General features: G+C 45.2%; 1 protein-coding gene across 1 annotated transcript in view; it reads left to right on the forward strand.

Moving 5' to 3' along the window:
- LOC142662998 (uncharacterized) overlaps positions 1-6916 on the forward strand; it is a 79345-nt gene extending 72429 nt beyond the window's left edge. Inside the window, exons 16-23 of the mRNA XM_075841292.1 lie at positions 1564-1694; positions 1802-1975; positions 2058-2364; positions 3838-3920; positions 3999-4101; positions 4307-4398; positions 4481-4592; positions 6047-6916. Coding sequence (XP_075697407.1) covers positions 1564-1694; positions 1802-1975; positions 2058-2364; positions 3838-3920; positions 3999-4101; positions 4307-4398; positions 4481-4592; positions 6047-6840 — 1796 coding nt within the window. The 3' untranslated portion in view covers positions 6841-6916. The remainder of the gene's footprint in view (positions 1-1563; positions 1695-1801; positions 1976-2057; positions 2365-3837; positions 3921-3998; positions 4102-4306; positions 4399-4480; positions 4593-6046) is intronic.
- The last annotated feature ends 15400 nt before the right edge of the window (positions 6917-22316 follow it).

The raw sequence follows: 22316 nt of genomic DNA on the forward strand, positions 1-22316 counted from the left end.
TTCCACCCGAACTTTATACCGTGATCACGGGTTATTCCGGAAGAGCTGAGAAAGATCTGTTACTGAAAAGTATCAGATTGAACAGATTTGCTCAATTGTTTATAAGGGCTCTTGTGTGAGCCGCCCGAGTCCTGTCCGTGATCCGCGGACATGTCCTATCTTTTCACGGATCTGAGAGTCGGGTCCGTTTTCACAGACCTGATTCCCTCCCTGTAGTGAATGGGTCTGTAAAAATTATCGGGTGCCGCGAAAATGCAAGAGCCATAAGAGACGAGACTCCATGGATACCGAGAGAGCTAACGATTATGAGTAAATGGAGAGGACTTGGAGCCGTGGTAAATGGAAGGGAATAGCAACAGCTCCATTAGGCTTGATTCACACACAATGTCTTTCATGAGGTTTTTTTAGTGCCGCCAGATGTTACACTAAAATCTATGGTAAAATATGTGCACTACGCGCAACTGCATTTTGGTTTGTGGGGTAAGAGGCAATTTTGTGGTCAGTGGCGGCTTTTTTTTTTTCCAAATGAAGCATGCTCTGGCTATCTTTTTTTTTTTTTTTTTTCTTCCGTTTTTCCCATAGGCTTCTCTATAGGGCTTTAAAAAAAAACGGCAGAAAAAAAACATCTACGAAATTACACCAAATGGAAACCGCCACAAAAAAACGCATGTTACATTTTGGCGTTTTTAAAAGGTTTTTTCGATGCCGCTTAAATTGCCAGAAAAATTCTGTGTATGAAGGAGGCCTTCGGGAGTCACAACATCTCAGAAGAACATTAAAGGGGTTGTCCAGGCGCGGGGCGTTTTTTTTATTCTGATGACCTATCTACAGGATAGCTCATCAGTAGATGATTGGTGGGGGTCCGACGCCAGGACTTCGCACCGGTCAGCTGTTCCGGTACCAGAAGTTATGCAGTGGTCGGTGCCAGAAGAAGACTCCGTACACTATATAGCGGCCGTGCTGCAACTCTGCTCCTATTCACGTGAACTGCCTCACGGCCACCAAACCGACACAGGAGCCATCTGCCACCGGCTCAGACCCGTACATAACTTCCGGTGCCCTTCAGGAATTTTGAGGCAGATTTTAAATTGCCAGTACATGAGGGTGGTAGCCTGATAATGTGGGGTGGAGGGGAGGCTGCCACGAGACCTGTACAACTTGTCATTGAAGGAACCATGAATTCACTGCTCCAAAATATGTTTAGGGACAATGTCCGGTATCACCGGTCTGTCAATGGTCCAGAACGCAAGAACAAGTCAACCTCCAAGGGGCTGAATGGAATTCACAACATTTATGTGGTGCCTAAGTCCGGACCTGAACCAAAAAAGAGCTGCTGCAGCAGGACCTGATACGCACAGTTCAAAATCTGTCTGAATTACAGTCCTACAGGAAAGAGTGGGAGACGTGAAAGACTGGGATCAAATTATGGGAAGCCGTTGGTAACCATTCTTGGTGAGGTGATATCTAACATATTGCTTCTTTCCACAGAAATGGCAATATCACCCATATACGTTGGCGTCAGATGATTTGAAAACTTTTTGGTTTTTTTTGAATTTTTGACAGGTTGTGGGCTCATGATGAAATGTTTTATGGGTAATCGGACTGACTCACTGGGGATGGATGGAAAGGGGAGGAATAACGCTGAGATAATACTAAACCTCACTTTGAAGATTATCCATCTGCTGACCGGAGAGGTGAGCACGTCCAGAAGTACGAGACAAACGTGGTGGGATCATGCGGACAGGCAGAGCGTTATGGATTATGATGTTTTATGATATTTTATCTTCTCTTTGGAACTTAGAATTATGGACCTGTCAAGAAGTCAAGTAAACATATAAAACCTAAGGGATATCCACACCTGTCAGGTTGTTGTAGTGAGACCCAGACCCTCATCATGGAACCTTCACCTCCCTGCAAAAATGAGCAGAAGATCCTGGACCTCACCAACAAGATCATTCATCTGCTGACTGGAGAGGTGAGGACTACCGGGAATGCTGGGACATTATATAGTAACGCTATGAAGGTGTCGGGATGATGACTGTCTCATTGTGTGTCAGGTTCCTATAAGATGTCAGGATGTTGCCGTCTATTTCTCCATGGAGGAGTGGGAGTATATAGAAGGACACAAGGATCTGTACAGGGATGCCATGATGGAGGACCACCGGCCCCTCACATCACCGGGTAAGAGGGATCTGTACAGGGACATCATGATGGAGGACCACCAGCCCCTCACATCACCGGGTAAGAGGGATCTGTACAAGGACGTCATGATGGAGGACCACCGGAACCGCACACCACCGGATAAGAGGGATCTGTACAAGGACGTCATGATAAATTGCCAACCCCTCAAATCTCAGAGTAAAGGTTAGAGCAGTTTTTTTGGGTCACCTAGATGCCCCGTTATCCAATCATCACGTATTAACTATGTATTCAGTCACTGTGTGCGTTTCCTACAGATGGATCCACTAAGGCCTCATGCACCCTTCCATCACCGTTTTCACAGCCGTTTTCACAGCTGTTTTTCACAGATCCGTGTGTCCGTGATTTGAACCGTGTGCTTCCCGTGTGTACTCCGTGTGCACTTCCGTGTTTCAGGAAACTGAAACCCGTTCTCACTATGTACACGATATTGTGAGTGCCGCACATGCTATTCCCTGTCCAGCGGTAGTCACTGTCCAGGGTGCTGAAAGTTACTGTCGATCAGTGCAGCCCTTTAACTCTTTCAGCACCCTGGACAGAGACTACCGCTGGACAGGGAATACCATACGCGGCGCTCACAATGTAGATTAATGGTTCATAAAAAAAAAGTTACTACTTACCCAGAACTCACTGCTTGCCTGCTTCCTCAAGTCTGGCCTCCTGAGATGACGTTTCAGACCATATGACCGCTGCAGCCAATCACAGGCTGCAGCGGTCACATGGACTGCCGCGTTATCCAGGGAGGTCGGACTGGATGTCGGAGGAGGGACGCGTCACCAAGACAACGGCCGGGATATGTATGAACTTATTTTTCTTAATATCGCTGCGTTCCAGCACTGATCAGCAGCCTCTTCTCTTTATCCGTGCTGACAGAGAGAAGGGGCAGCCGATTAGTGCAGTATCTGTCTGTATGTGTACCTCTGCCCGCCCGGCCGTTGCTAGGCAACGGCTCCGTCACACGGATGCCTTCCGTGTGCCTTCAGTTTTTTTTGACGGCCCCATCGAGTTGCATGGGCCTCACGGTCACAGAATCTCGAACCAAAGTAGGACATGCTCTACTTTTGGTCGGAACGGAGCAACGGGACCGTCAAAAAAAACTGAAGTGTGCATGAAGCCTAAGAGGAATCCACCAGAGAGTTGTCCAAATGTAAAGAAAAAACAAAATGTCTCACAATCGGCTCAGGATTATCAGATTGGTGGTGCTCAGGTCTCGCCTAAAATTAAAGCCGTGCCGTACACGGATCAGGTATTGTGGGTCATTGTATATTTTATTTGATTGAGCTAACCATTCAAAACAGAGGGTATAGATTGAGAAGAGACATACATTATGGGTGATGTAAGTCAAAAACACAATCATTTACGTACAAAAAGTCTAAAATTTTCTCCAAATTTTTTACCTCTTGTTTGACGAATGCCATCAATGCCATCAATGAGATACTGTTGCTCCGCTTCACCCAAACTATCCCGTTTCTTGTGGAGGAAATGTCCTTGGTCCATATTTAGTCTGGACCAGAAATGGTCTTCTCCTTTCCTTTTAAAGGGGTTGTATATAGAAAAACATGGCTGCTTTCTTCCAGGTAAAGCACTGCTCCTGTCCATGGTCCCTGTGCTTATTCACTGTGTGTGTCATTCCTACAGTTGGACCCCATAAGAGAAATCCATCACCGAGATGTTCTAACAATTGTCCAAAAAGAAATACCCGTTTCCCACAGACTCCTCAGGTAAATGGGAATAAACCTGAGTTAACCTGTTTATTATGGAATATTTTCTATAGCGTGTTTCTATGTTTGATGATTCAGATTGAAGACCTGAAGATTATCAAAGTTGAAGTTGTAGATGATGATGAGGAGGAGTTGTATGGGAGAAGTAATCTGTATTGTGAACAAGGGGAAATCGGCCTCGGTGAGTGGTATGGATTCCCATAGTCGTCGTCATCTTTAGATTCTTATGAAGATCTTCTCAATACAGGAGGCTTCATTCCCCACGGATCTTCTCTTTATTTTTATAATATATATATATACATAATTAGTATTTTTTCCAGCTGTTGGATAATGCAAAAAAAGCCTTCTGCAATCTTGAGTCACGTGTGTGCGTGTTTTTCCCATAGATGGGTCCATTAAGAGAAATCCATCAGGGAGATGTTCCAGTCCTCTGGAGAATCCTGGGACTGCAAAGGAATATCCCAATGATGATCATCAGGTAGATCGAGAGGATGTCTCAATATCCCAATTTGCAGTGCGGAACATATCCTGTAATACTTCTGTTGATCTGGCTCATTTAGGTGGAAGATCAGATTGATATCAAAGTGTGTATTGTGGGTGGAGAAGAAGAGACCTATGTGAGGAGAGATCAATACCATACAGAGGAGGACATTCCTGCAGATAACAGCCCAGGTCAGCAACCGTCACTAAATCCTGAAAAGTACAAAGTCTCGTCGTTCAGTCACTACAACCCTCTTCTATTTTACATACTGTTTTTCTGGGCGGGTATGGTGGGCAGTAGTTTGTCACATCCCAAAATTGATGTAATTGAGGTTGCACTTAAGGCGTTTTCCCTTCTTGGACATTTATGGCATATCCACAGGGTTTGCCATAAATGTCCGATAGATGCGGGTCCCACCTCTGGGACCCGCACCTATCTCTAGACTGGGGCCCCCTAAACCCCGCTCTAGCTTACTCTGCTCCAGCCTCCTCTCGACCACTTCCTGGTTAGGTGGTCGGGAGTTACGGAAACAGCCGAATACTCGCTGAGCTACGCTGTTTCCATAACTCCAATAGAAGGGAATGGGAGTTACTGAAACAGCTTAGCACGGCGAGATACACTGTTTCCGTAGCTACCAAGTTACGGAATCAGCGTAGCTTGTTGTGCTACGCTGTTTCAGTAACTCCCATTCACTTCTATGGGAGTTACGGAAACAGCGTAGCTCAGCGAGTACTCTGCTGTTTCCGTAACTCTGACCAACTAACTAGAAAGGGGCCGGGAGGCAGTGGGAGCCGAGTAAGCTAGAGTGGGGTTTAGGGGGTCTTATTCTAGAGATAGATACCTTTCCCACCCCCTGGGACCTGTACCGATCAGACATGTATAGCATATCATGTGGATGTGCCATAAATGTTCAATATGGGGGAAAGCCCTTTAAAGATAAAATCCAATGATGTTGGCAAAAATACATGATGGGATAGCAGGAGCTCTCCTTTTATTATTAGAGTAAGGCTCTGTTCACATCTGCGTCATGGCATTCCGTTGTCCTGCTCGGTCAGAGGTTTCGTTGCAACACTAACCACTGGCAGCCAACATAGCCGATTGACTTTAGTGGGTTCCGTCGGGGTGTCCGTCGTTTTACCTACCTCTCTGATCCTGCTTTTTGTTTTTTTCCTCCTTGGATGACCATATTTTCAACCAGTCAGTGTCCTTTCTCTGTACTACCACTGGTCCATTCTCAACCCACAAGGCTCCCATCGCTGTATATTTATATTCCTCATAGTCTGCCAACAGTCAGGTTAAGGGGTAACGGAATAACTTTTGCTGAGATGTGGGAGGGATCAATTTCTTTAAAGGGAACCAGTCAGTGACTTTATGCTGCCCTCTCTTAGGGCAGCATAAAGTAGTGACTGACAGACAGCATCTCTCACTCATGTCTGATGTTTCAGTGAGAGAGATATATATTTTTTTTAAACTTACAATTAGAACATTGGACCGCGCTGGGAGGAAGGAGTCTGGCGTGTCTGTCACTACTTTATGCTGCCCTCAGAGATGGCCGCTTAAAGTCATTGACATTGTTGCTTTTGTACTGTTTACAGGGAGCCTGATTGTTCTTGGTTTTTACATTTGTATTTTTTATAATCCCTAGTGGGTAGACGCCGAAATAGCAATACTTTGAAGGGACATCTCGATACGTATTCTCGCTGTGGAGGTGAAGAGGTGAACAGCATGGGAAATTTTCCTGGAGAAAATCCTATTCCCCCAAATATGCACTCACTTTCTCATGGTGTAGATCTCTCATGTGATCCCACCATACAAGGAGGTCCATCACATATCATTACACACAGTTCGGACCACCTAAATCATAGAACATATACAGGTTCCTGTCTGCGTAATGATTTTTCACTGGCAACTAACCCAGTTGTGAAATCCTTTCCGTGTCCCGAGTGTGGAAAACATTTCCGATATAAATGGCATCTCAACAAACATCTGAGGATTCACAGAGGTGACAAACCATATCTGTGCTACGAATGTGGTCTATGTTTTAAAGAGAAATTTAATCTCGCAAATCATCTAAAGATTCACACCGGGGAGAAGCCATTCTTATGTTCTCAGTGTGGTAAGAAGTTCTCTACCAAGTCCAATCTCCTGGAACACCTTCGAGTTCATACCGGGGAGAAGCCATTTCCATGTTCTGAATGTGGGAAATGTTTCAAGAATAAATCTCATCTGGTGGAGCATCAGAGGATTCACACTGGGGAGAAACCATTTCCGTGTTCTGAGTGCGGGAAAGGTTTTACGAGCAAGTCCAGGCTCCTCAAGCATCTGCGTGTTCACACTGGGGAGAAGCCCTTTTCTTGTTCTGAATGTAATAAGAGTTTTACCCAGAAGGGCCATCTCCTTCGACATCAGAAAAGTCACAATCATTCTTCTCACATGTAGATGATCACTTTTGGACTGATGAATAGAATTCTAGATTTTGTGGTTGTACTGTCGTTGTTGTAATTTTCTTGTCTTCTGCTAATAAATATTTTTATAGAAACTGTTGTGGAAGGAAAATCCATTGGTACAGCATGGCTGTAAACAATCACCTGGGGGTAAATTCATGTTCAGGCTTTGAGGGGCATCCCAATATCTTGACCTCTTCTGCACGCAGCCCTCTGTGAATCAATTGGCCATTTTTGGCGGGGGTTATATGAAGGATTTAGGTCACACTCCTACATTATACATTGTGCCCTTAAGTGGTTACATATTACAAAATTGTCTATTTTGGCCTTAAGGATTCAACTTTTTCTTTGATTTTTTAAATCGTCTCATTCGAAGAGCCACAATGTAAAAACTTGTGGACTGAACTTTGTTTTGTTAGTTTTAGGACGAGTTATATTACTCAATGGTACCATTTTGGGGTACATATAACTTATTGGTTAGGTTTTTGGGGTAGGAAGGTTAATGGGAACAAACGGCTATTCCGCCATTTTTTTAGGCCAACAAAAATACAGACTAAGATTATCATTCTGAATGTATTGTGGGATAATGAAGTAAATTCAAACAGGTGAATACTTTTTTGTTTTCATGAGAAAGCATTTATTGATAAATACAGTAGCCGGGGGAAATAGAAGGCTGAATGAGATCTGCACGTACGTTAGAGAAGTGGCCATTGGCATTGAGTATGGGCAGGCAGAAGGGGCAAACAAATCATGGGACAGGATTCGGTTCAGTTGAGTTCTGGGTATATAGGTTCCTTTTACGGACAGCTCCATGGTTCCTTTAGTCATTAGCAGGCTAGTCTAGAGAGTGGTCGGTGACTGGTAAAGTGGCCACAGCAGTGATAGTCCAATCAGGGGCTGAAATGTCTGAGAGGTCTAGTGCCCGAAGGAAGCCCTTTAAGTTGGATAGATCCCGGACTGAGAAGTTTGCACTCAATCTGCACATAGAGGGCAAAGGCAAACCGCCATCTGTAGGATTTGTTGTGGGCTTGCAAATGTGCTGTTGGAGAGCAAAGAGCTAGCCTTTTTCGCAGTGTATACTTGGAAAGGTCTGATAGAAGACAAGTTACCTGGCATATCAGAGGGGAATCAGTGCGGCTAAGATGCAGGAACTCCCTGTCAATCTCTGAAAGTCAAAGGAGCAGCTAACATCTCGGTTTTGGTCCACAGCAAATGTTAGAGGATGTAGGTGGCTTAACGAGGAGAGCTTTTGATAAGGAGACGTTGGCCCCATCTTCATGTTTTCATTATGTCATAGAAAAAGTCCTGTAACAAGGAAAAGAGGACCGATTGATGGATGGAGTTGGACAGACCCCCAAACCTTGAGGTTCAAAAGGCGAGGCTTATTATGGAAGTTATCCATGCGTCGCTCTATATCTCACAGTGACTTGGAATAAAAGACAGAGGACTGCTGTTGGAAGGGAATTCTTGTCTCTTAGAAGAGAACAGATTTCTCTAGGTGGTCCGCACTTAAATATGAGGTTCAAGTCCACTTCCAATATCTCTGATTTGCAGGCCTTTTCATCTCGTTGGTAAGAGGAAACAAGACCTCCTTATATAGAAAAAAAGTACTGAATTTTACGGATAATCCGATCCTCCAATGAGTCAGGTGTAATCTTCGGATGTGCAGCTTTTCTACAATCCCCTGTGGCAACAATGATGGTAGAGTGGGGAAGAGGGGCCATTGTAAACCAGTGCCAGTGGGAGTCTAAATTTAGATGGTGAGGACTCACCTGGCTGTCGATAGCAACCGAGTCGGCGATAGGGCTGCCCGTTAGATCGGTTCAAGGTAGTAGAATGGCCAGCGCCTGCGTCACCCTCTGAAAAGGACGACACGGTGAAGACTGCTTCGTTCGGGTGTGTAATTTACCTGAATAGCTACTGCACCGGGACCTTAGGAAGAAAATAGACTGGAGGGTGCAAAGGAGCCAAAGTCAGGAGGAGTTACCCCATCACCTGGACTGGAGCGGGGTTTTTTTTTTCTCCCAGTCCCACTATGGGACTACTTCTGTATTTCAGTGTATTATTGCCCATCAGCGCTTTACTGACAGGTGGGGCCTAATAGGCAAATACACATGGAAATGCGGGGGGGGGGGGGGTTATGTTTGTAAGACCCCTGGCTGCATAACAACTCATTGGCTCTGTCTAAACACTTAGATGTCGTGATCAATTGAAACTGCGGAATCAAAGGGGTTAAATGCTCTTTGGTGGAGTTATCGTTACAGCCGCCATGTGATGATGCGAGCATGGCTCCTGTTCTCACACCATTACCATGACTTAATAGTACTGCAAGTCGCAGGAACAACCCGCTCGCTGTGACCAACTATTGCGGTAGGGGGTTAATGTTCATTTTAGGGTTGTTTTAAAGTCGCTTAAGGAAATGTCGAGTAGGCAGTTAGATCTCATTAGAAGAGGTAGGAAAACCTCTGCTTCGCAAATGAAGCAAAGGTTACTAGCGCAGTACCGTGCGCAGTGTTTTTCAATGAAGGCTGCTGATGGTCGTGTCGGGTCACGTGTCCTCCATCAGCGGCTATGTTTAGGATCGGAGCGCCATGCCGTCTGTGGAATTTGATGAGGAATATCCACATCGAAATGTAATTACGCAGGTAAAATCTGCACATTATATGTTTATGCGTTTAGAAGTCCAGATTTTACATTTTGATGCGTAAAGATGTGCAGATTTTACGCTGCGGAATTTGGTGCCTTTTTTGTTGTTTTTTTGATAAACTTGTCCGATGCAATTCTAAGACAGAAACACAAGATAAATTGATATGCTGAGGATTTTAAAATCCGCAAAGCAGGTCAATTTATGTGTGGAGAAATTCCTCAACCTGCTGGTACTGTATTATGTAATGGTCATCGTGTGCATGTGGCCTTAAGGTCAGACCTCGGCTGAACTCTCCAATTTTGGCGGGATTAGCCGACAATCTAATGTGTATGGGGGCAACTTGACTCATCTTAAAATTTTAACATGGCCATTTTTTTTTTTTGTTCCAACGGCAGATAAGCTTATGCTACATTGAAATAAAGATGAATTATCAACCTCTGAGTGGGTGCTGAGATTGTAATCCCCTCTATGAAGTCCATATGTTGTAATAGGAAATATTGAAAGGAGGTTTCTTCATGGAACAACCCCTTTTAATGGCTAAGGATGAGGCTCCAAAGCGTGGATCATAGCAACCTGTAAACTGTGGGAGCAGCGGGCCGCTGCGTCTGTGAGATTTAGTGCAGAACGGCATCCTGGGCCGTAAGTACTGACGTATAGGAATGGTGGAATCCATTTCTAGTGCTTATCCGCATATCCGCTCTAGTTATACCAAGTCCATTGTGCAACGCCAAGAGTTGCCATGCGACATGTAAATAGGGGGGAGGGGAACAAAAAATATTAAAATGCATTTATATAAACTCCAGCGGATTTACTGAATTAGGGGATGACCTAAAAATCAGATATGGAAGTTGAAATGTGCTGTGTGTACGATATGGATAATACAGATCACAGTCAGCCTGCAGATAAATTAAATGGGGAAGTAATCAATTAACCATAAAATGTCAGGACGTACATCAGGTACTTATGGGAAATGGATGACTAAAATGATGCATGTGTATAAGAAACGGATGTCTGTATAAAAAACATAACCAAAGTAGAAGAGGTACACATATAAACGGTTTTAACGGGTAAGTAAACTTTCAACAAACTTCTGACATGTTAGTGACATGTCAGAAGTTTTCATCAGTGGGGGTTCGAGTACTGCGACCCCCACTGATCGCTAAAACGAAGCGGCAGAAGCGATCGGGTGATCGCTGAGCCACTTGGTTTCTGATAGAATTTTTATTGAGCCCGTACACCAAGTGCTCGGCTTTCCAAGAAAAGTCCATCAGGAACTAAGCGGCTCAGCGCACACCCGAGCGCTTCTGCCGCTTCATTTTAGCAATCGGTGGGGTCTCAGTCCTCAGACCCCCACCAATCAACAAATTTCTAACGTGTCATATTGATATGTCAGAAGTTTTGAAAGTTTATTTACCCTTTAACCTCTTACCGACCCATGACGAAAATACACGTCATGGAGCCGAGGTGGGGTTGATGTTTGGAGCGGGCTCACGCGCTGCTTCCGCTCCACACAACGCAGCTGTCAGCTCTGTATTGCAGCTGACACGCTGCTCAAATGGCCAGGAACAGCGAAAGCAACGCGTCAATGGTTGCCATGGCAACCCAGGGGGCAAATAAAGGCTGCAGGTCTGCCTTCTGTCTGCCTCCGGCACGGCTCAGCAGAAACCTGTAAAAATGACAATATACTGCAATACGTTTGTATTGCAGTGCATTGTAGCCGCGATCTAATGATCACTGGTTTAAGTCCCATAGGGGGACTAATAAAATGTGTAAAAAAACAAAGTTAAATACATTTTTTCATTAGTGTAAAAAAAATACAAAAATATAAATTAAGTTAAAAAAAAACATTTCCCATTTTCTTTTCCCCAAGCACAATGTAAAAAATTAAATAAATTGGTATCGCCGCATCCGTAAAAGTCTGAACTATTACAATATACTATTATTTAACTTGCACAGTGAACACAGTAAAAAAAATAATTTAAAGCACCCGAATCTTTGTTTTTTGGTCACCCTAGCACTAAAAAAAATACAATAAAGCAAACAGAAAATCATATGTATGAATAAAAACGACCGCTCATCCCGCAAAAAATAGACCCTCACACCGTTCAATCGACGGAAAAATGGTTATGGCTCTCAGAATGTGGTGAAACTGAAAATATTTTTTTTTTAAAAGAAATAGTTTTTGTTTTGTAAAAGTAGTAAAATATATAAAAAAAAACTATATAAATTTGGTATCGTATTGAGGCACAGAATGAATATAAGTTGATTTTTACTGCGCGGGGAAAGCCGTAAAAACAAAAAACAATGGAGGAACTTAGTTTTTTTTCAATTCCACCCTACAAATGTATTTTTTTCCGTTTCCTAGCACATCATATGGTCCTTTAAATGAAGCCAATAGAAACTACAACTCCTCCCGCAAAAGATAAGCCCTCGCACCACTCTCTTGACGGAAAAATAAAAACGTTATGGCTCTTGGAAGACGAGGAGTGAAAAACTAAAACGAAACAAGGGAAAATGGCTGGGTCGTTAAGGGGTTAAGAATGGTGCATGAATTGTACTTTCGACCTGGAAATCAAGTATGTTTAAATATAAAAAGCAAATGCCTCTATAAAGACATATACCCGGATTAAAAAGGTCAGTGAGTGAATACATAGATGCATAAAAAAGAATTAATAATAAAAAGAAATCAACCAATATACTAGTAAATGACTATCACAGAGGTTTCATGAATTATATATATAAAATATGGAAAAACTGTAAAAAATAGACTATAAATTGTGAAGTATGATCGGGCGTAAAAATTATTATATATTAAAGTTAACCCAAGATCACAACCTCAACTGGAAAAAAAAAGCGCAATTAACCCTATATAGCTACATAAATATATAAGCAAAGTTATTGTAGATCGTAAACGTGGGGGTCACGTGACCGCTAGAGTTAAAATGAACACTCAACCTTCGTAGCATTAGGGCTTAATGAGATGATTGAAACTATGACTCGCGTTTCAGTGTAATTCAATGTGCTTAAGTCAGCATTATGTAGAGTGGCACAATGTCTTGATAGGCTGTGCTTTAGAAACCTCTTATTGACATTGGAACCATGCTTATTCATTCCATTGCGTAAAGTCTGGATAGCCCGTCCAACATATTGAAGTTTACAAGTACATTGAAAAGGTAAATGACTTATTCGGAACCGCAATTAAGATAAGTCTTGATCAGGAACTTTTCTTGTGTAAGGCTGGATTCACACGAGCATGTTCGGTCCGTAAAGGACGGAACGTATTTCGGCTGCAAGTCCCGGACCGAACACACTGCAGGGAGCCGGGCTCCTAGCATCATAATTATGTACGACGCTGGGAGTCCCGGCCTCTCCGTCGAACTACTGTCCCGTACTGAAAACATGATTACAGTACGGGACAGTTGTCCCACAGCGAGGCATAACTATGATTCTAAGAGCCCGGCTCCCTGCAGTGTGTTCAGTCCGGGACTTGCGGCCGAAATACGTTCCGTCCTTTACGGACAGAATATACTCGTGTTAATCCAGCCTAATGGTAGACATTATGTCCTTAGTAGCATGCGTAAAGCTAGAGAAACATAAGCATCGTGCCCCACCACATCTATATGTACCATTAATTATAGGGAAGAGGGAAACGGGTTTTGGTACTTGCTGTGCAAATATTTTTCTATCGTGCTGCAACAACATACTGATAATACTATTGCAACATTAAAATGGTCCTTCTTCTATGTGAGTTTAAAATCCGGAGAGATCTCTCAAGCTCGTAGACCGCAAACAATGACCGTATCACTGTAACATCCGTGGTCGCTGACCACAAACTCCTTCCATCCAGTCGACGCCCTTCTCTCCAGAGATATCTGCACATACGGCCGTCCTGTTCCATAGTGACTACCAGGGTGCGCTCGCGAGCTCAGTCCAGACTTAAGAAGCCAAAGCGCACGCAGGTGGGAGAATGAGCTGAATGCTCCCAGAGCACCCTGGGCTATAAGAAGGGCTGTGCCTCTTCCTCCCATGCCTGAGCGTTGTTTGTCGTATCCAAAGTTTGTCTATGTAAATGGTCTCCTAGTGTTTCACAGATCCCAGTGTTCCCTGTACCTGTATCCTGGTCAAGTGCCGTGCTGAGCTGTAGTCTTGCTGTGCTGTGCTATTCCACGCTTGATGTCTACCTGCTGCCTAGACCCAGCCGAGCCTGCCTTGCTACTGTCCGAGCTGCCACAGGTACATTATACGAACTATAGACTGTGACCTGCGACCTATTGGCCAGCTGCCATACTGTCAAGGCGGTACGGCCCAATGGCTCCACGAACCCAATGTGACAGTATGCTCAGGCCATGGACCCCGCTGGTCGATCCAAGACCAAGATGACGTCACAAGAGATGCGGACGGATATGCTAGACCTCCGGTCTCTACAGGACCAACTGCTCCAGGCCTTATCGCACGTCGGCAGGAGGCGCTAGCTGCCGTTCCTCCTACTACACCTCCTGGCAGTCTTGATCCTTAGACTACACTTCCTGGCAGTGTTGATCCCTGTTTTTCTTTGCAACTTGCTGACCGCTATGATGGAGACGCAGGGACCTGTCGTGGATTTTTTAACCAGTGCCAGATCCACTTCAGTCTGTATGCAAGGGCATTTTCGTCTGATGGCGGAAGGGTCGCTTTCAGCATCTCTCTCGTCACTGGCAAGGCCCTTGCATGGGCAAATCCTATCTGGGAGAGACAAGGACCAGAGACCCGTGACTTCCAGGGGTTCTTCCGGACATTTTGCACGGTGTTTGAGCAGCCTGGACGAATCTCGTCTGCAGCGGCATCCCTGCTGGACCTACGCCAAGGAGACACCTCCGTGGGCGAGTACGCCATCGACTTCCGTACCATGGCGGGAGAACTGTTATGGATCAATGAGGCCCTGGTGGCTACATTCTGGCAAGGACTGTCTCCTAAGATTAAGGACGAACTTGCTGCTCCAGATCTACCGTCTACCCTGGATGACCTCATCCTTCTGGCCACCCGGATTGATATAAGGATCCGAGAACGGCTCCAAGAAGCTCGTCGGGAGGGTGGCCTCCCTAGTCCGGTCTCTAGCTTGCAGCGACCCCTGCTGTCCTCTGATGTCGACCCTCCTAAGGAGTCTGTGAGGATGGACCAGTGTAAGCTTTCTACCCCGGAGAGACAACGCAGACGCACTTCGGGACCCTGTCTATATTGCGGCCTCGGAGGCCATCTTGTACATCTGTGTCCCCAAAAGCCCCAAAGCCTAGGGTTGGTAGGAGAGACAACCTTGGTTAAAGAAGGTCTAAATTATCCATCCCCGTGACCATAGTGTCAGGCGAGAAAACGCATCGGGTCTCTGGTGAATCGTCTCCAATTGCCCACTACCCCTCTGGAGAGGCCGTTGGTGGTTGCATCTGTGAATGAACTACCTCTGCCAGACCCAGTTATTGCTGTGACCAAGCCGCTGAGGCTCCAAGTAGGAGCTCTCCACTCCGAGCTCCTCTCCTTCTTTGTCTTGTCCAAAGCCATTAACTCCGTGCTGCTGGGCCTGCCTTGGCTCCGACTACATGCCTCAGTACTGGACTGGAACTCTGGAGAGGTTCTCCAGTGGGGCCCCGAGTGTCACAACTGTTGCCTGGTACAGATTCGTTCGGCTCAGCCTCCTCTGTCTCAGTCATTATCAGGATTACCTGGTCATTATGCTGCATTTTCGGACGTCTTCAGCAAGAGGGAGGTAGAGACGCTGCTCCCACACCGGGCGTATGACTGTCCTATCGAGCTGATTCCTGGTGCATCCCTCCCCGTGGTAGGGTATGTCCTCTCTCCTTGCTAGAGACTCTGTCCATGTCCGCCTATTTTAAAGAGAACTTGGAGAGGGGCTTCATACAGAAGTCTTCCTCCCTGGCAGGAACCGGGTTCTTCTTCGTCAAGAAAAAGGATGGTTCCCTGCGTCCTTGTATCGACTACCAGGGTTTCAACCAGATCACGGTGAAAAATAAGTATCCGTTGCCATTAATCTCAGAACTGTTTGATTGTATACGTGGTGCCAAGATTTTTTCCAAACTAGACCTGTGTGGGGCTTACAACCTAAACCGGATTTGCCGGGGCGACGAATGGAAGACTGCATTTAAGACCCGTGACGGACACCATGAATATGTAGTAATGCCCTTTGGCCTGTGTAATGCTCCGGCGGTCTTCCAGTAGTTCGTTAATGACATCTTCCGTGACCTCCTCTATGTTTGTGTAGTGGTCTATCTTGATGACATCTTGATTTTTTTCTCCAGATCCTATGACTCATCAGAGACATGTCCTTCAAGTTTTGCTGCGATTAAGGGAGAATCGTCTGTGCGCCAAGTTGGAGAAGTGCGTGTTTGAAAAAGATGCTCTACCCTTCCTGGGCTACATTGTCTCGAATCGAGGTCTCGAGATGGACCATGAAAAGGTAAATTCCACCCTGGACTGCTTTCTGGGATTCGCCAATTTTTACAGACAGTTCAGCTCAAACTTCTCCGCACTGACTTCTCCTATCTCTAACCTCACCAAGAAGGGCATGAACGCCAAGGTGTGGACTCCTGAGGCAGAGTCCGTATTCAATAGCCTGAAGAATGCCTTCACGTCAGCCTCTATCCTCCATCATCCAGATGTTTCTCTACAGTTCTCATTGGAGGTGGACGCCTCCTCTGTCGTTGCTGGTGCACTCCTCTTCCTGAGAGGTTCCAAGGGCAAGTCAATGGTATGTGGATATTTCTCTAAGCTATTCTCTTCCGCAGAACACAACTACTCGATTGGGGATCGGGTGTTACTGACTCTGGAAGAGTGGAGACATCTACTAGAGGGCGCAGCTCATCCAATCCTAATTTTTACGGACCACAAGAATCTCCCCTATCTCCAGACGGCCCAACGTTTGAATCCTCGTCAGGCCAGGTGGTCGCTGTTCTTTACCGGGTTCCAGTTTGAGCTCCATTATCGCCCGGCTGACAAGAATGTGAGACTCTAGACTGGCAGGTCATACGGGGACCAGTAAAACCCGAGACCTGATTGCCCGTCATTTATGGTGGCCCACGCTGCCCAAAGACAGTATGGACTTTGTTTCTTCCTCCTCAGTGTGTGCAGCTAACAAGGTTGCTCACTCCAGACCTGCTGGTCTGCTCCAGCCATTGCCTGTGCCCGATGCTCCCTGGCAGCATATAGCTATGGACTTTCTTACGGACCTGCCTCCCTCTGCGGGATGCAGTACTGTCTGGGTGGTGGTGGACCGATTTTAGAAGATGGCCCACTTCGTTCCGCTGACTGGTCTTCCGTCTGCTTCTCAACTGGCCAAACTTTTCATCCAACACATCTTCCGCCTGCACGGCTTGCCGCGGCATATTGTGTCTGATTGGGGGGTTCAGTTCACCTCAAAGTTCTGGAGAGCCCTCTGCGGACTCCTCGGTGTGAAGTTGGACATTTCCTCAGCATACCATCCTCAGTCCAATGGCCAGGTCAAGAGGATCAATCAGATCTTGGAGAACTAACTACACCACTTCATCTCCAAGCAGCATGATGACTGGGTGCAGCAGCTTCCGTCGGCTGAGTTCTCGTATAATAATCACACCAGCGAGTCCACAAGGAATACGCCGTTCTTCATTGTCTACGGCCAACACCCACGAATTCCTCTCCCGGTGCCCGATACGTCCGAGGATCCAGGTGTGATATGAGGGCTGGTGAGCTACTGTCTAGCAACTGTTGTCCAAAATGGCGGCCATCACTAAGAGCACCCGTTTGCACCTGTATGAGGAGCTGCCTGCTATTTGGTGAACTGGTAGTGGCCTATTTATGACAGGCTAGGGCTGTGGATGATAAGCCCACCCTTTCAGAATTCCCGGGAGCACAGTACGTGAGCCGCACCAGCGGCCGTCTCAAATTTAGGCCCAGGCTTCAGGCCGGATGTTAGGCCGCGATTTTTAAAATTACCCTAGAGAGCCAATCTAGGCCTCAAAATACTCGGCTGGTGATGGAGATGCCGTGTGTGTGCTCAGAATCTCCCAGAAAGAAATATGGAGGGAAGGATGGCTCCAGATTGTATTTGGCGAGTCGGAGCTTGCTGAAAGTGCAACCATCCAGCTCCGTTGCTAGCGACGCCACGGGTCCTATACATTTGATACATGAGACATACCTTGATAATATCAACACAACTCCTGATGGCAGGGATCCCCTGTCTAGACAAAACTTCATAACTTCTTTTTTAGACTCTGTTAATTTCCCCTTTCTATCAGAGGAAGATAGCACCAAACTTTACGCCCCAGTTACAGATGCTGAGGCATTGACAGTGCTTTCTACCATTCACACGGGTAGGAGCCCAGGTCCAGATGGGTTTCTGATTGCTTATTACAAGAGATTCCAGACATTCTGGTTCCCAGATCTGTAAAGGTTCATAACTACCTCATGATGGGTGTGCGTTCTGGCCTACTCAGTCTTTGCAGACATATTTCCATTATCCCAAAAGGGAAAGATCCAGAACTTTGCTCTAGTTACCATTCGATTTCTCTTCTTAATTCTGATTTAAAATGGTGGTCTGTAGCGTCCATGGCCGTCGGGTCCACTCACCTCCTGACACCCGCAGCCATGGATCTGTGATCGCTGGTCCCCATCTCCTTCCCAGGAGACGCCAGCTCTCACTTCCGCTCCGGTCCGCTGTGTCCCGTAGGGTTTGCGCGCACGCTCGTGCCCGATCTTAAACGGCCAGCGCGCGCACATGTAGGATCATCATCATCAACACACATGATTTCGTGGACTATAAGAAGGCCCCAGCCCGTCTGATCATTGCCTGAGCGTTTTTTGTATATCCCAAGTCTGTCTTGCAAATGGTCCCTTAGTGTTTCCCATTCCAGTTGTTACCCGTGCCCTGTTACCTGTTCATGTATCCCGTGCTGTGTTCTTGTTCCTGTGCCTACTAGTGTTGGAGTCGTGTCTACTGCACCTGCTGTCGTTTGCCACTTCCCGTGTCCTCTGCCACGACCTGAGGGATTCTCCAGGTCTGGCGCAACCTACGGCACCTGCTGTCATCCGCCACGTCTGGCGTTACCTGCTGCACCCACCTCCATCTGTGCCAGAGCTGCGGCCACTGTCTGGACTATCCAGGTACCCTTGTGCGGGACTTTGTATTTCTGGGGTTCCCTGTTGTTTGGCCAGCTGCCTCCCTGCTACGGCGGTGCGGCCTAGTGGGTCCACATACCCACAAACCGTGACATGGTCTAAGCTTTTGGCAGCCAGGATATCAGAGTTCTTGAAAGAGCTGATCGGTCCTGAACACATGGGATTTATTCCATTTAGGGTACCATTGATTCTTCTCGGCACGGATGCCGAAAAGACTTGTTGACCGTGTCAACTGGGATTTTATGCGTTCTACCCTTACGAAGTTTGGTTTCCCATCTAGTTTAATCGCAACCGTGTTTTGCTCATACTCTGCGCCAGCAACAGTTTAGGGTTAATGGTACACTTTCTGATCGATTTCATATTAAAAATGTTATTCGGCAGGGATGCCCCCTCTCCCCAGCGCTTTTCATCCTGATTTTTTAAACGCTCCTCCAGAAGATTAGGTAAAACCCGATATACAGGGTCTGACAGCCGGTAATTACACCCATATACCACTGCAGCCTCCATGAATGATCCCGTTGTTTTGATTACTAACCCTGTCACATTGGTTCCCTCCATCCTACAATGGTTTGATCTGTTTGGCAAAGTTTCTAACTTTAAAGTCAATTTGGGTAAATCTGAAATTTTAGGTATTTCAGCTCTCTCCTCTGCTATTAGATCATTGAAACCCATCACCCCCTTCATGTGGCCTCATATGTCTATTAACCCCTTAAGGACGCAGCCTAGTTTTGGCCTTAAGGCCTTATTCACACGAACGTGTTATACGTCCGTGATACGCGCGTGAAAATCGCACGGACCTATGTTAGTGAATGGGGCCGTTCAGACTGCCAGTGATTTTCACGCAGCGTATGTGCGCTGCGTGAAACTCATGACATGTCCTATATTCGGCCGTGCTTCGCGCAGCACGCACCCATTGAAGTCAATGGGTGCGTGCAAATCGCACACGGCAGACGGAAGCACTTCCGGGTGACGCGCGTGATTCGCGCTACAGCTGATAAAGAAGAGAACGGAAACATAAAATCCCCTCCTTCTTTACTGTGTCGTCACATAAAAAGGGAGTGTCATAATGATGCACGCTGCGTGAAAATCACGCAGCCACGCACCATATACACGTCACACTGAACTTTTGCATGCGCAAAACGAACACTTTCGTGTGAATAAGGCCTAAGGCTCAGAGCACATTTTGCAAATCTGACATGTGTGACTTTAGGTGGTAATAACTCTGGAATTTGTATACCTATCCAAGCGATTCTGAGATTGTTTTCTCGCGATACATTGAATATATTGACCAAATTTTACTACTAACATAAAGCCCAGTGTTATTTTTGTGAAAAATAGCAAAATGTAGAGAAAATGTTAAAAAAAATAGCATTTTTCGGAATCTAAATGTATCTGTTTGTAAAATAGATAGTAATACCACCCAAAATATTTACTAGTTCACATCCCCCATATGTCTACTATATGTTGCCATAATTTTTTGAGCATTTTTTTATTTTTCTAGGACGTTACAAGGCTATGAACATAAACAGCAATTTCTCATATTATGAAGAAAATTTCAAAATACTTTTTTTTTTAGTTTCCAGTTCTGAAGTTGCTTTGAGGGCCTTATATATTAGAAAACCCCCATAAACACCCTATTTTAAAAACTAGACCCCTCAATGTATTCAAAACAGCATTTAGAAAGTTTCTTAACCCTTTAAGCGTTTCACAGGAATTTAAAGCAAAGTAGAGGGGAAATTTACAAATTTATTATTTTTGTCAGAAAATCCTTTTTATTCCATTTTTTTTCTATAACACAGAAGGTTTTACCAGAGAAACGCAACTCAATATTTATTGCCCAGATTCTGCAGTTTTTAGAAATATACCACATGTGCCCCTAGTGTGGTAATGGACTGAAGCACCGGCCTCCGAAGCAAAGGAGCACCTAGAGGATTTTGGGGTCTACTTTTTATTAGGCACCATGTCCGGTTTGAAGAGGTCTTGTGGTGCCAAAACAGTGGAAACCCCCCAAAAGTGACCCTATTTGGCAAGCTACACCCCTCAAGGAACTTATCGAGAGGTATAATGGGAATTTAGACCACACAGGTTCTTTGCTGTCTTTTGTGGAATTAAGCTGTGCAATTGGAAATCAAATTTTTCCGACAAAAGGTACAAATTTTTATATTTGACAAGGAATAAAGGAGAAAAAGCACCCTAATGTTTGTAAAGAATTTCTCTTGATTACGGCAATACCCCATATATGGTCATACACTGCTGGTTGGACAAACGCCAGGGCTCAGAAAGGCAGGAGCGCTATTTGGCATGTAGACTTTGCTGGATTGGTTTCTGGGCGCAATGTCGCTTTTGCAAAACCCCTGAGGTACCAGAACAGGGGAAACCCCTTAAAAGTGACTCCATTTTGGAAACTAGACCTCTTGAGGAATTCATTGTAAATTTCATGGGGTGCATGCGACTTATTTTTCATGAGGCGTGGTGACTAAAAAACAGCAATTCTACTATTGTTTTTTATTTTTATTTTTTTACAGCGTTGACCGTTCGCTATAAATGACATATTCACTTTATTCTGCGGGGCGATACCATATCGGAAGCAGAACGCCTCAAAACATCTGCCCATTGATTGCAATGTGAAAACGGCGTTCTGTTCCGACGGGTCATTTTTTTACGCGGCCGTTTTTAATAAAAAACGGCCGTGAAAAAGAAGTGCCCGTCACTTCTTGGGATGTTTTTGGAGCCGTTTTTTATTTACTCTATTGAAAAGAGCTTAAAAAACGTCCGTAAAAAACGCAGTGAAAAAACGCGAGTGGCTTAAAAAACGTCTGAAAATCAGGTGCTGTTTTCCCTTGAAAACAGCTCCGTATTTTCAGACGTTTTCAACTAAGCGTGTGAACATACAGTAGCTTTTTTTATTCTTCCATCAAGAAAGCCGTGTGATGGATTGTTTTTTTGGGTAACGAACTAGTTTCGGTCAGTACGATTTTTAGATATATGCGGCATTTCAAAAAATGGAATAAAAAGAGAAGTGGCCAAAAAATTGTGATTCTGGTATGGTTTATTATCCCATGTTCACCGCGCGGGATAAATAATGAAATACTTTTGTAGTTCAGGCCGTTACGGATGCGGCGATACCAATTATGTATAGTTTATTTATTTTTTAATAAAGGACTGATAAGGGAAAAAGGGGGATTTTACTTTTATTACTTTAAAACTTTAATTTTTTTATTTTTACACAACTTTTTGTAACTTTTTTATTTTGTCCCACTAGGGCAGTGATCCCCAACCACCGGGCCGCAGACCAAAACCAGGCCGCAGATCATTTGGTGCCGGGCTGCGGTATCTGGTATCCGCCCCGGTGACGTCAGGGAATTTCGGGCGAAAAAACGCACCAAACTATGTTGCAGTTTTTCGGCCGGAATGTCCGCTGCAAAAAACTGGTGATCCTGTGATTGGCCGTTGGTCCCAGTTCCAACAGCATCTGCATCCTTAGGGCATGTGCACACACAAAATCAAAAACGTCTGAAAATACGGAGCTGTTTGCTGAAAATCAGGAGCAGTTCTCACTTGAAGTTTTTTTTAGCAACTCCTGTTTTTCACGGTCGTTTTTGCAGCTGTTTTTCTATAGAGTCAATAAAAAACTGCTCCAAAAATGTAAGCGTAAAATTCCGCCCCATCGGAACAGAACGCCGTAT

Source organism: Rhinoderma darwinii, chromosome 11 (assembly GCF_050947455.1).
Source record: "Rhinoderma darwinii isolate aRhiDar2 chromosome 11, aRhiDar2.hap1, whole genome shotgun sequence".
In the NCBI taxonomy this organism is placed as follows: domain Eukaryota; kingdom Metazoa; phylum Chordata; class Amphibia; order Anura; family Rhinodermatidae; genus Rhinoderma; species Rhinoderma darwinii.